Source organism: Lineus longissimus, chromosome 4 (genome assembly GCF_910592395.1).
Source record: "Lineus longissimus chromosome 4, tnLinLong1.2, whole genome shotgun sequence".
Taxonomy (NCBI): domain Eukaryota; kingdom Metazoa; phylum Nemertea; class Pilidiophora; order Heteronemertea; family Lineidae; genus Lineus; species Lineus longissimus.
In genome coordinates this window covers 22,662,030-22,676,574 of record NC_088311.1, presented here as the reverse complement: position 1 = coordinate 22,676,574, position 14,545 = coordinate 22,662,030, and the positions used below count along the sequence as shown (strand labels likewise).

The following is a 14,545-nucleotide window of genomic DNA, read 5'->3' as shown; positions in this document are numbered from 1 at the left end:
GCGACAAAGGCAAGATGGATGGTGATAACGTTATAACGAGCAAATTGGTCAGGATAATGTTTTGTTTTAATTATGCACTTATTTATTTCCACACACTTCCTCAACTTACAGACTAACACGTCAGTCAATAAAAAACAGAGATTCGCACATTTTAGCTCATTGCACAATGACACATTGATAACTAAAAACAAAGTAACCCCATTTTACTAATAGGTGGTTGCATTAGTAATCATGGCAAAGAATGAAGTGTCAATAGGTTTATCAACACCGGAAAGTTGTAAATAAACGCAAAGAAAACAGCGTCAAATTTCGTCTGTCACCACAACTCTCGGTGAGTTCTTCGCCACCATTTGTGATTATGACAATTTCCACCTTCACAAGATTACATTGTCAGTAAATGTTATTGATGGAGTTGTTTACAAGTATTTACATTAAACAATGGTTAATGGTTACTTTCACGCCTCGGGACAGGGTATGCGAAATTGCCCGTACTCGCAAATTCTTATATATTTGGGCTAACTACATGTATCACAAGTTTATACTATCAAGTTATCTTTTAACATCCTTTTGTGATTAAGATATCGAATACTAACCATCGATGCAACCATTTACATGTATGAGTATAGCATCCGGGCAAGTAGCTTTGCATACAACAATCCAAATATTGTTTTGCCGAACTTTTATTTTAATTAGCGCACGTCCGACAGGGTTATTATAACAATGTCCCGCTCAGACGGGAAGCGGCACGTTGGAACAAACACGGGGCGCTCGGGCACACCTGGGCCCAAAACAATACCGCCTAATAGACAGGGAAATTAGTTGTATTCATGTTGTAATGGTTCCATATGATTACCACAGAACTCTTGAATAAAGGATGATATTGCTGGGAATCGTCCTGTTGCTGGGGACAAGTTATACGTGCGTAACTGAAATCGTTGCTGCCAGTCCCCCAAATCGTCATCACAAGGGTGTAACAAGAATTCTTGTCCCCCAGAAGGCAAGTCCCGATAGGGTATAGGTTAGTGACTGACTGCAACCTTCCGAACTGTGACTGACTGAATGACAAGGATCGGCATCTCTTCTGTGACTGTTAAGTTGAAGTCCTGATTATATAGTGAAGCCACGTGGAGGAGATGGGATTTGAAAATAAGTACATATACCTAATTCATTTAAGGACTCCTGCCCAGCTGAATCGTATAGAAAGTCATGCCGCTCATAGTTTTGTCTGTGTTGTCTCCCTTGGAACGACGGTCGGATGTCAAATTGGACAGAGACAGAAAAACGTCATAGCTTTTAATACAAAAATGCATACAAAACCATAAAAGTCAGGATGATATCCCGCGTTTGAGCCATACTATTCGCCTCCATCCGTGGTAAAGAGTTGCCAGTAATCCCAGAGACAGGTGTTGAGCTCTCTCCGCACGTTTTGTCCCTACGCAACTGTCCTCAGCGTCAAGCATGGCCGCGAACCTTCCATGGTAACCAGAAAGATGGTTCAATTTCGTTGATGCCCGTGAGAGAATCCTCCCATTGGTCTCGGGCCATTGATGTTCCATTCTTAATAATTGGTGTTAGTGGTCACGGGAACACAATAGGTCATCAATAAGCCTGCCCACCTGTGTTAACGACCCAAAGATAATTTGTTCTAGACACCTGCAAACACAATAGCATATGTATTGTTTTAATCGGTACCGGACAAGGGATGCTAGGGATTCAATCAAGGCATAGCTGAATGCCTGTTTCTCGGTGACATTGCCACTGATACTAAAGGACATCGAGGCAGGTGGCTGTGGTCAGCAGATAATAACCTGTCGAGGAGGGTTAGCGCTATTTGGGGACGAGGCGACACCTGGGGTGCCAAATATAGTCAGGATTAGACCGTGGGTACCCTTCTTCTCATGGTCTCTCAAGTCAACACCCCAGATTTTGCCTTGTTCTGGATTGTTACGCCATTTGTTGCAGATGGCTCGCATGGAGAACTGGGCCATGTGGTCATCTTCAGCTGCCAGCTATATGATCACAGCCCAGTTCGTAGCAGGCTGCATGCAAAATCTGTATTGATTCGTCATTCAGGCAGATTTTTCCTTTCAGACCATTCGACGTCAACGCTTTATGCAGCAGCCAATGTAAAGCCTGTACCCTCCCCTGGTCAGAGGACACCACTGACATGACTGGTGTCGAGTTCTGAACGAACATTTTTTTTTCTGTCGTCCAGAAAAATAGTGTCGAACGGATAGCTGTCGACTTCTACCGCGTTTTTAATACGAAATTTCCTTAATATCAGTGAAACGTGAGTTTGTGTGGAGGCACGCCTTTAGTCCTGACCACGGGTTATTGTTTTAGAGAGGAAATAGCACGGTGTTCAATGACCAATCCGTAATGACAAAATACTATTAGTTTGTCATCAGGGGAGAGAATGTGAAAGTCAGATTAATTTGCGTTGATTTTTTTGTTTGATTAAGTTAAGTACCCTCGAATCTGCTGTGGCCTGTGCAGGCCCTACTTCACTCAACAATGACCCCACTTGAAAGGAGTTATCCGTTTCAGGTGCAAGGCTTTTGCCTGACAACTCGGCCTAAACATGCATAAACTGCCCCTCCCCAAACCAATCCACAGATTAATGCAAAATGTTGTGATAATCTTTTTGTTCTTTTCCTTAATTTATCATTTGCATTATAGTAGGCCTTGATGATTGTATATAAATGTACCTTATGTGCATGGTTCACAACATTGCCATGGGCAGTAATCCGAGATAATGAGTGGGGTTCTGGGCCTACTTTTGCAATATACACCAAAAATATGTCCAAATAAAGTCTTCTGTCACTGAATCAGACGTGATTGACACCCAAATAGCAATGATACGTTTTGAAAACATTCTCTGACAGGGAATGACATAATATTGTGATGAACAATGTATTACCTGCCGCTTAAACCACATGTGCAACAGTGAAACTTTGTATAAGTTATGTAAGTTATGTAAAAATACATAATTCAAGTTCGTTAATTTGTTGGTCATACTGCATGGACAGTGGTACGGACACGAACTTTCCAAATCTCTCACTTGGTGAGGTCACGTAACTACACGTATGTGTATTGGGCCCGGGTTAAAGGCTCGCTCGCACTGGAGGAAAGATATTTCTCTCTCTTGACACGCAATATCATTGGCAGATCTTAATTCAACAGCCGAGAAATGCGATTGCAGCTGATTTCCAAATATCTTGGTCCAATGGCTGAGTATAAATTTATTTGAAAGACTCTAGCTATACCAAAGTAGAAAAAGTGCTCGCCAGATTCAAGAACGGTTTCTTCCTGCTGCAGTGCAGGTGGCTTGCCATGGAGAACGTTGGCGTGCCAATGAATACGATCTGTGGTTTATGTGAAACAATTTTCCGGGGGTTTGCCAAAAGCTATTTTTAATGAGGGTCTCAACACTCCCACGAGAAGTGAGAATCTGTCAAGGTCAGAGTGAGACTGGGTATTCATTCATTGCTGCAGATGCCATCCGGTCTGTCAACCAGGTGCGTCAACTGGTTCCTTAGAAACCATAAAGGGTCCAAACTGCTTTGTGTGTGTGCAGTGTTCGGGGCCATCTGTTATGACGGGAGAGGAAAGGGCACACTGCGGAGTGTAACCTTGGGAGGGGTGCCCGTGGTTTCTTGTACACGAATCAGGCTGCAGTCCTTGATCGTACGCGTGATGGATGGGTGCACTGCAGGTCTGAAAACCGTTTTCTGGGCACTCGACTTAGGAGGTCGAGCTAAACTGTAGAGGATATGTTGACGAGCAGTATCCGTAAATGTGACCTTTCCTCGCCTCATAAGTATGTTACTTGTAATCAATTCTCATCAGTTTATCAATTTGTAACTTGGAAGACATTTTGAGCGATCGTGACATAAACGAAGCTAATTCAGTGTTACGCTGTTATTTACAAAACGAGTATTTTAATCTTATACTTTCATAGACTTTGTACAACTTTCATTTGATTTTTACAAGAAATATCACATAAAAAGCGACGTCGCTGAAACGACAACTTGCTACATACTACATTCTTGGTCTTACAAAATAAGTAGCGGGCAGTGGAACTAGCAATTAATTGAATTCGACATTAGAAAATGATGAACTACGCGATTTTACTGTACGATTTCAGTACATTTAATTACCACGTTTTATCTAATCAATGACCGTCATCGGTAACTAATTAATTGATAGATCTCGCCACGCACCAAAAAAAAGATCAAAGGTTTAAGAAAACAGGACAATGACATGACCCATATTTAACGACATGGAGAAACACCCTAAAACACCAAGTTCACTATCATGACATCAAAGTTTATGAACGCGACCAGCAGAAGTTTAAAAGCTCAACTGGATTTGCGAAATTGAAAATAAATGTAGTTTGATACAAATGGCTGTATTGATCTTTTGAAGACTGGCCTCGATTGCAACATTTTTGTGACGACCGCTTCTTGAGATACCGGTAGGTTTTGATAAAAAGTACACTGATCAGCTTTCCAGCATTTAAAAAAAAACTTGCGTCAAATGACAGAGTAACCAAGATTGGTAAAATGACCTCTTAAATTTCTTAGCAAACAAATCAGACGTCTCACGCTTAAAGTTCTCATCCACTTTATCTCATTCTTAAATCTGACAATATTTATCTTACATAATCAATACTATGGCGAATCTAGCACGACAAAACATCCAGGCCGCAACCTAGATAAATGCACCATTTAGACAGAGTACATAGCTCGGTACATATTTTAAAAAATCTCCACTAGAAATTCGGTGATACGAAGCACATTAGACTCTTCCCAAAACTAAAGTCCATATTCCCCAGGGCTAATACGATACAGTTTCGATAGAAACAATCTTTCACAATGCATGTTGGATTCATGTGAAGTATTCATTTTTCGACAAGATATGTGTACATGTGTAAATGCATTGACTTGCTTCAGGTTAAGATATTAAAAAGCAAATTTTGCGTGTGTAAAAATTTTTCAAGTGATCCACAATCCACGAAGTTCTTCTTTACGTCGAGGGAATGTCCTAAGCTTTTATTTTTAGTTAGAGTCTTGTGATACAATCTCATTTGAAATAATCCATTAATCCTCATTATATGAGTCTTCTTTTCAACATTCCTATTGCATTGTCCTTGTATTTTTAGGTGGAGTGTTGTCCTGTCTGATCACCGATTCCTTCGTTCCCATGTCGGGACCATCTCATATTCATCTCATCCTCAACAATAACGCCAACTTGATTGCACCAAAATTTGGCCGCATAATCCGTGCGACCTATGGTGTCCATGTTGACCCTCTGGTATTATGACTAGCTTGGCATCCATCCGGCCACCTGGGCTAGAGGACGGACCCTTGGAATGTCACCAACAACGAGCTGGCGCCGCCGTGTCGCCGTCGCATTCTTAGCCTGTAATCAGATTAAGGGAAGGAATAAATACAGGTGGGCAACACAATAATAGGGCCATGCTAGAAAAGGTTTAGTACCACACCAGGTCAATTGAACACTGCTTTCACATTGGACATCATGAATGGCAGCGAGTTGCATCGGGCCGTGTGACGAACCCGAGTGTTGAAACAACAGCAATGACAATCTGTTCAAGTGGAAAGCCGGATTTGAAGGAGGAACCGTTGACGCCACCAAGTCTGGGTCGTAAATAGACTCCCCCGGGTGGTGCATTGCTATACATGCAAGCTAAACCACTAAACAAACTAAATAAGGTTTTGTGAAAAATCACGGCGACACATTTCAATAGCTGGCCACTTTAAATCAAAATGAACCTCTCACGTGTTTAATTGATCCGACGCTACATAATCTAACTTTCTCACAATTAAGGCAGGTCGGTCAACTTCTTACAAATTTTATTATAAATCATATAATTGAATATTTATATTATTAGGAGGATCAATGATTCGAGAAAAAGAACTCAATTTGGTATTGCGCAATTTTAACATCATCATGATGCAAACGACCAAACAAGGACTGAATACGAACTCTTCTTTCTTATTTTGAAATTATTGCGTATGACATAATGTAAACTGAACAAACTCATATTTTTTTTATTCGTTTTTTAAAGATGCTTACCTGCAATTGTTAAAACCTGACTGATTTCATTCTGTCATTCAACACGAAACAGGTCTCTGCACACATTCGGATGGCGACTTTTCTAAATGTGACATCTGAAAAATACGAAGTTCAAAGAAATAATTAGAAAATATTTCCATCAACAAATGAGAATTGAGAACACTTGCATTGACAAGTAATTTAGGTGACCACTGGCACCGGGGAAGGGGCCTTCAATACAAATTTCATGAACACGGAATCTCTGGTATATACATGTAATCCTTCTTTATAGTGACGAACAACGGCAACGAATATGGCGAAATACATGTATGGGATATTCATTCTTGATATTTCTCAGGTGAACATGGTATAGGGTGGCAACACCATCTTGCATGCTGTGTTATCTATTACTGTATTTAATTTGGACAGGTGTCCATGTTACTATGTTGTGTGACCTGTAAAACTTGGTGGTAAAACCTCAGGTGTTGTCTCTCTTCACATTTTAATTTCAAATATGTATATATATATATATATATATATTAGTGTTTCTTTGGTTCCCCACGGTGGAAACACTGGGTGATATTTTGCTTACATCTTGGCCCTTTCAGGACCATTTGATATCCAATTAATAAATGATAAATTTGACTGTACCAATTGATGTTGGGAACAGAAAACGTAGATGCCCGCATCTAACGATCACTGAATGTTGTTCTAGTGCAGATATTGAGATCGATGAAGGCTCAGAAAGGAAAACGAAGTATGCAAAGGATTGGGAGCCCAAGTATGGGAAACTTGCGAAATACGTCCCAGGTCAAAATGACAATTTATGCAATTGATTTAATAGAAGATTACAAGTAAGACCCTGAGGAAAAATACCCAATCCTCCAAGCTACTAAAGTGCCGATTACGTGACGCGTTGTGTGGGTAAGCTCAGTAGAATTGGTCGAGTGACAGGTGACAAGAAAGTGAGATCAGCTGATCAGCAATTGCGCAAATGAAGCATTGCCTTGCAGCTTGCTTTTGGAAGAGGCTAGGGCATTTTATTTTCCCAATCCGTTAGTAAAAATAAATGGCTGCTGATGATAAACAAATACGCACAAACATAATAAATGCGACGTAATGGCGACGATCATCAATACCGTAGCACGCCGAGTTGGCACCACCTAAAATGAAAGTACACAATTACCTGATTATTTGTTGCGACTGATGGGCTATCAACCACAAATTCGATCCTCTCCCCTGCAAAACTGAAATGAATTTATATTTTGATAGAATTAAAGATACATACCTGATTATGTGACGTATTCACTGTATTTTCTCCTAATGGCGTCCGCGTCGCTTGGCTCATGGCATTGACAAGATGAGGTAAGCTGCTGGATGCTGGATGAGTGTCTAATGTGATTTCTAAGTCCAAAATATAGTCTATTACGTGTTGTAAAAGGTCCACCTGGTTCAACCTCGTGTGCTGAGGAACCGTTGGTACTAATTCCTTTAATTTCTTAAAGCATGCCTGCATCTCTGCGTTGCTTTCAAGCTTGTTCGTCGGCTTCGAAATCTTGAAACCCTCCGTTTTCAAACCGAATTCTTTCCTCGTAAGAGCGACAGACTTGGCTTCGACCTTCATGTTGCTTTCTGGATGTGTAATCCTAAAATACGAATGATAAAATCCAAATGCAGAAGTCAGAGCGATAATTCAACGATGCGATGCTGTCAGTATTCTGTCGTGGACTGAGGACTGAGATGTGTAAGCACTAATAAATAATCATCAGCTCCTATTCAAACCGACATGTGATTAATTATGACCAAACAACCCTATTGTAATCTATTCACGGTTATTAACACCGATAGCCAATCAGAATACCGCTTACAGAAGTGGTCTGTCAGTGCGGACCGCCCAGGCGACTTGAGGTTTGCATTACCCGTTCACGCTTCAATGCCGTCTATTGTGTGCCACACAAACTACACCAACGAAAGTGTCTGGCACTTTCTTGGGTTGGCGAAAAGTTAGAAAACTTTTTACGAATGTGAATAAAAGTTATAAAAAATGCTGTCTCACTGGCCAAAATGCACCTAAAGATACGCCAACTCCTTGAGAACGGTTCCCACAAAATCAGTGTGTACTCACTCTTTTCATGGGACAAGTATAAGCATAGTTGACAAGTGATTAATAGCCAAGAACATGCCATAGTTCTGTCCGACCGACTGCGACGGGCCGGCGCCAGTCTCGTGACGTCACCTATTCATAGTGTGTGTACAGACTATCGACTTGGCGCCGCCACGGCGGTCACTAACCAAGCACTCTTGTCAATCATAGTAAACTTCAATGGAACCGACCCTCAAGTGACTGATAAATTGCATTAGAATTTGTCACCTTCGGCCTCATGATACTTCACACTAGCACACCTGCAAATTTGCATAAATTTATGTATGTTCTTTTTGGAGTTGAACTATCAGAATGTTTTCGTCGACACAGCCCCACATTGCTGTACACACAAGGAACCAGTATCGCATACGGTCGGTCAGATTACAAATGTTTGGAATGAGCGGCGCCGAGAAGCGTTACAGTAATATATTATATTTCGAGGATAATTTGCAGAAATTTGCCGGGTTATCGCGGAGGAAATAAATAGTTTCGACCCCGGTGGCCACAAGGACACAAATCACCGAGTTGTCACTTCTGTCTGCAACCGTCTGCTGTCTTGTCATTCGGGATCCTGAGGCGGATTTTTAATTTGATTGACTCAGTTAGCTTTGAGCCACTTGACGGGATAGTTTCAAATCAAGTTGTAGTTGCGGTTAAAGAGGGTCTTTCGGGTCGTTTTTGGATCCTCTTCAGGGGACTTTTGGTTGGCTTGGTAAAAACTTTAGGCGAGAATAAGCTTTCATTGGGGTGACTCGGGTGGCCTGCTTTATTTCCCTCACACATGGTTGTGTAGGTCTACATATGTTGCTGCAGCGCCAACTTCTCATTCCATGCAATTAGGCCTATCTATCTCAGTGTGTTGCTGTGTTGGGGGTTATCCCTCATCCCACCCATGAGTCCATGAGTTGTTGCCGTGTAGGCCTACCGTTGGCCGCGGAAAACATTTTTCACATACATTAGCATTTTATTTGAGCATGGTGTGATTGCAACAACCAATGATGCTTCCATACCTTGGCCCAAAATACCTTGGTGTTGATCCCTATTAATCTCAATCAATCCTTATTGACTGATCTGTAGAGATTTTGCAGACCAATGTGTTAATCCACATCTAACCCCTATTTCGATACTAGTTAATCCAATGTTAACACATTGTTTAGTAAACATGTAACTTTTATCTTGATTAACATCTGGTTAGCAATGCATTCAGGTATGATGCAAAACATGTTCACATTTTTATCGGCAGGACTTTAACACTTCTTGCACGGGTAGGGCCTAGCAACGGAGCCCAGCGGGAATGATTCGAGCTGATGAAAACAGGGTCAAGCAACAAGGTGAACTGGCTCCTGAAGCTGAAGCAACAGAATGTAACCCACCCACATTGGACCTACTCGAGTAGCATGACTGGATGGCAACGCACCCTGGGTCGCTTGCCCGTCCAGGCGGGCACGTTGAGGCCTACTCCCCTCTTCTCACACCTGTTGAGTTCAATATTTTTGAATACGTGGATAAATGTTTTGAAGAATGTTCCTTGTGGCACGATTTGTATTATTAGCTTTCTTTAAGCCTGTCTATTCTTCGCACCGGCTGCGCGATCGCAGATGGCCATGGGACTTGATATTGTTCAGTTAGAATATAAATCATACCATTGTAATACATACCGTGTCATTCACGTAGGCCCTCGCAGGCCTGCTTGTAAATAAAGACTGTGTAAAGTGTATTCGTTAAGTCAAACATAATTCATGTTATTCTTTTCTATAATGGATAATCCATTCTGTCGTGTTTTTTCTCTGATCTCCGATACATAAAGCACGCACCTGGCATTTTATTTACCTTGTTGTGGTGTTTCATTTATTTTATTGTCGCCCGATCTTATTCATAATTCATATCTCGTTCCAAACCGCACTGATACAGAAAGCTTTAAAATGGTTGATTCTCAAAGCAGATATTTCCATCTGCATGATGTTTGAGAATTTGGGTCGTCACTAAACATCTAGATGACTGACGCAACGGAGTCGAGATACATGTTTAATTGCATGTATTATACATGTACATGTTGTAAGTGATCTGCCCTTGCAATTAATTTCCAGCATGGTAACAATAAAGCGTTTGGCAATTAGGCCTACTTTGCTCACTATCTCGTGCATTCAACAGTCACTGTGCATGCAAGGCCCATGACATCTACATGACTGTTTACTCCCCATGTAACCAAGTAGGTAACAACTGAGACACCTGCTTGGGGACAATTACACTGAGTACACAGGTTAAGATAAACCTCTCTCACAGGTGCGAACAGGTGAGGCTGAGCCTGTGAGAAACATCACCCTGACGAAGGCGCCTATTCTTCGGAAGCCATTCACGCGAACAGGTCCATACGAAGAAGACAATGCCGTATTTCACAGGGCAATTGAATCCCTTCGCCTTGAATGGTTGCCGGTGATGCTGCACGGCGGCGTGGGAGGATGTCTTCATCTCTCGAGGGTGAACTCCGGGCCAACTGACGGCATCTCGATCAACGGCGGGGGTGGGTACTTTCATCAGTGTTGAGAAGATTATAATTTCTTGTTGATGAATTAAAATGAATGGGTTTTGTGCTGCCGTTTGCATGGGGCGTACAGTACAGCAAAAATCGAAATATGTTAACATCATGACCTTCTTTTTACAGACACCCTGCCTGGAAACTGCTGCCAGTGCTACCTATTTCTGTGATGACGGATAGCTTACTGATACAGATGCACTCCATGTGCGTTCATAGGCCTCATGACATTCATTTAGCAGCGTCAACCTCTGCATTTCTGAAGAATGTGAGTGAATGAATGAAACAATCAAATGGTATCGCAGAATAACGAAAACGACAGGAATACAACAGAGAATATATTCATCGTCATAGTGACAACAGTGTGTTATTCTTGACCAGATAACATTCAGGAGTAGGCCTACCGCAATTAACAGTTGCCATCAGGATGTTTGTCGTTGACTTGTTTTCTAATTAGGCTGATTAAACAATGGTCATGATAATTGGACACCTGGCATTGTTACCAAACCGAGAATTATATATCAATTGTAACAGAGATTGTAACATTAATATCCGTGTCACGCTTGTATCTGGTTATACATATTGGTTTGTAATCAAACGGAGTTCATCTCCGTGATTGAGAGAGTTGAAACAATTGGAATCACAAGGTCAGTTCCGTGAAGGCACGAAATAAGGACAGGAACTCGGATAAGGACGACTTGCTCACATGTAATAATTTGCTTTCCGGCTTGCTCAAACTCATGATCAGTAGCCTACGTGCCTGTGACTGCCCGACATGAGACATGCAACTTCCGTGTAACGGGATAACATACCGATACAATTTTATATATGTACAAAAAATATTAGATAAAAATAAAATTACGAATCTCAAAAGCGTACTTTCTTGCAATTGGGTTTGTACATGCCGGGTGACATGTACGTCTGTGGTTCCGTACACGAATACTGGTTCATGTTGAAATAACTCACGAACTTATGAGGATTTTTCATGGGGTTTATCTTACATGTACCATGTATAACCATGTATGATCTTTTCAATGTAGTCATGCATGGATTCGTTAGATGATAATCGGGATATATTTTGGAATGCAGACACCAGACTGATACATGTATATGCATTTAAACTTCTTATAAACTCCGCCACTGGAGTTGTTGGTCATGAACACATGTTCGAGTCGATTGTACATCAACATAAACATATGCTTTTCCTGTTGCCTAAAATACAGCCTCACTGAACAGGTCTTTTTGTAAGTACAGGTCCAAGACACAGCGGCCTGCTATGGGAGGATTCAATATGCAACTCTTACAGCATGAGCTCTTATAGTTCCCGCGCGAGTTTCTCTGCGAGTTGACGCCACATCCACCGGATGGCCACGCGGCGTATTTTACGCCAAGGAAATGACGTTAGACACTGCCGGTAAATTTAATTTGCCGGCAGTCTGTCGGGTCCAGCTGTCCCCGTCCCGGCGGAGGCTTTGTTTCTTGCTGGGTTTCTAGGCGTTACAAACAGATGACCCATCTGTGGTCGCAGAAGCCAACATATTGCCATCTCCATCTCTGTGTTTCTGCCCGAGTTTGTCGGGGCAGAAGGGATTGTGGATACGTTTTTTATTCCCCGGGGTGGGATATTTGTTCAATGACTGGACTGAATATGAAACCGAGTATGTATTGGATTTGTTAATTGCTTTTATCCCCGCTTTTATTAAGCGTACAAAACTTCATGATGACCTTGAACATGATTGACGGACATACCTGGACTCGGATTCTGGTTGAATCAACACTGGATACTCAGATGGACAGGAGAGGAAAGAGAGAGAGAGTAAAGAAGTTGAAGGGCCGCTTGGAATGCCTGAGACTATAGAGAAATAGTTATACTTTACCATTAAAAACCATTCAGCTTCATCCATCTATCGTACATGCGTGTACATTTGTATATGAACTGAGACCGAATAGTGCTGCACATGCAGGGAGTGTAGACAACATTCTGGGCAGCTCCCTATCACCATCCGTTTTAGGGCATGTGACGCCTGCCAAGTTCGTGGCTGATCGGATACGATATAAGCAATATATCCAACGCATTTTAATTCATTTTCAGGCATAGAACTTGGTGATATATATATTCTTACCTATCATAGTTGGGACTTGACAGGTGACAGAGATCTCTCACCGGATTCGTCGCGGATTCGCAACTGAGACAAAGAGGGTCTGCCAGGTTTTGTCCCATCTGCTCTGGCTGTGCCAGGGAGACTGACAGAAGCATTTCTCCGTCTGCTACCCGTCTCTGCCATCTGCACCTAAATTGTGAAACCTTCCATCCTTTATTCGATATGTCCAGAACAAATTTAATGTTCAACTTACAATGGTGTAATGATCTGCTGTCCATGAAGTCACTACTTGGTTTTACAAAGCCTAAAGTTGGTTACTTATTTCTTATTCTTTATTCCCGATTCTCAAGCTGATTACTTTATTCCTGGTTCTCATTATAAGGGCTGAGTCATTAATTCATTAGTAAGGGCCAAATGCAGTTCTCAATGGCATTAAAGGCCTATGCCAACCCCAGCCAAAACCGTCCGAGGATCGGGAATACGAGTGAGTATCCAACTTCACTTGTTCTGTCCTTGAAGCTGGTCCAAAGTCGATCTGATTTGATAAGGCGTTGCTCTTTGCTTTCTACCAGGTCGTAGATAATACCGGAAAAAGGAATCACTTACTCTCATGAAAAGAACACCCGTAAGGGAATGCGACTCAAAATCCCGAGATTTAAATTTCCATAATTGCCACACAAAGAACTCAATGAAATTCAATAACGCCAAATTTCCTTTTTGAATTCGAATTGGCTCCGGGGGAATGCTATATTATGGCCGATTTACATAAAGACGTCGAAGAAATTTACTTTTTGAATTATTTTAGTTTGGCCCTGGGAAAGTTAGGTGATTTTTGATGCGGGGTTCATAAGAAGGTAACGGGAAAAGTGAAAATAGGTTGCTGGCCCCACCCACTCATGTAATGGAAGATGAAGATGAATACTGGTTGAGCCAAATAACACGTTGATCAGGTTCAGGACAATATGCTTTGTAATTTCAAGGTTGCAGCATGCACTATAGTTGTCAATGTCAGTGAGAACTACTCTTATTTTCTTCTCATGCTCTTCACAGGCAAATTCTACCCATGAAATGAAAATTGTTTGTGGACTGCGTAGCGTGAATTGTACTTTACGTCAGTATACTGTGAACTTTACCTTTGAAACTGTTCATTGTTTTGACTACCTTTCTAGTTCCAGAACAACATGTCTAATAGTTTTAAACTTTAGAAAAGATATATCTCGAGTTTGATACGTCAAGTACATTGTATACTCCAAAACTGTCGGTATCGTTAATCTCAGGGGAGGGAGGGGGCAAGGCGATATGCTCCCTATATAAATTGATGCATTGAAACCGACTGACAAATGACTGCTACACGTGCAATCTGTACTATTTGAATTGAAAACTAATCACCCATGAAACAAATTCGATTCACGTCTAACCCAAATGACAGCTAAGGGTGACGACTGCTGGCCTGTGAGACATCGATGTTTTGAAACTACAGTATAGTATTTGCACTGTACATTGTCAATGTCGTACCGTTCGGTATAAAACGTGTTAATACATGTACGTGTACTTATATTCCGTCGATTCATTTGGTCACTGTCGCCCTGTCTTCCGGTCATAGTCAGTGCGGAATAGACAAGAATGCTGTAGGCCGGTATAAAATGTTAATGCATCAACTTTAATGAGAACGCAGCCCTCATAGGCTCC

At 41.6% G+C, this 14,545-nt stretch overlaps 1 protein-coding gene across 1 annotated transcript; it reads right to left on the bottom strand.

Moving 5' to 3' along the window:
* Nucleotides 1–5,325: 5,325 nt before the first annotated feature.
* On the bottom strand, nucleotides 5,326–7,702 carry LOC135486829 (DNA-binding protein inhibitor ID-2-like). Its single transcript, XM_064769933.1, has 2 exons — nucleotides 7,367–7,702; nucleotides 5,326–5,424 (listed from the first exon to the last, which is right to left on the bottom strand). Exons 1-2 carry the CDS (start codon nucleotides 7,700–7,702, stop codon nucleotides 5,326–5,328), a joined length of 435 nt encoding a protein of 144 aa, XP_064626003.1.
* Nucleotides 7,703–14,545: the final 6,843 nt, after the last annotated feature.

Excerpts from the sequence above, each read along its gene's own strand:
- LOC135486829 (XM_064769933.1), bottom strand. The coding sequence starts at position 7,702 with ATGAAGGTCGAAGCCAAGTCTGTCGCTCTTACGAGGAAAGAATTCGGT. Across the intron at positions 5,425-7,366 it reads TGAATACGTCACATAATCAG|GCTAAGAATGCGACGGCGAC; the intron begins GTATGTATCTTT and ends ATCTGATTACAG.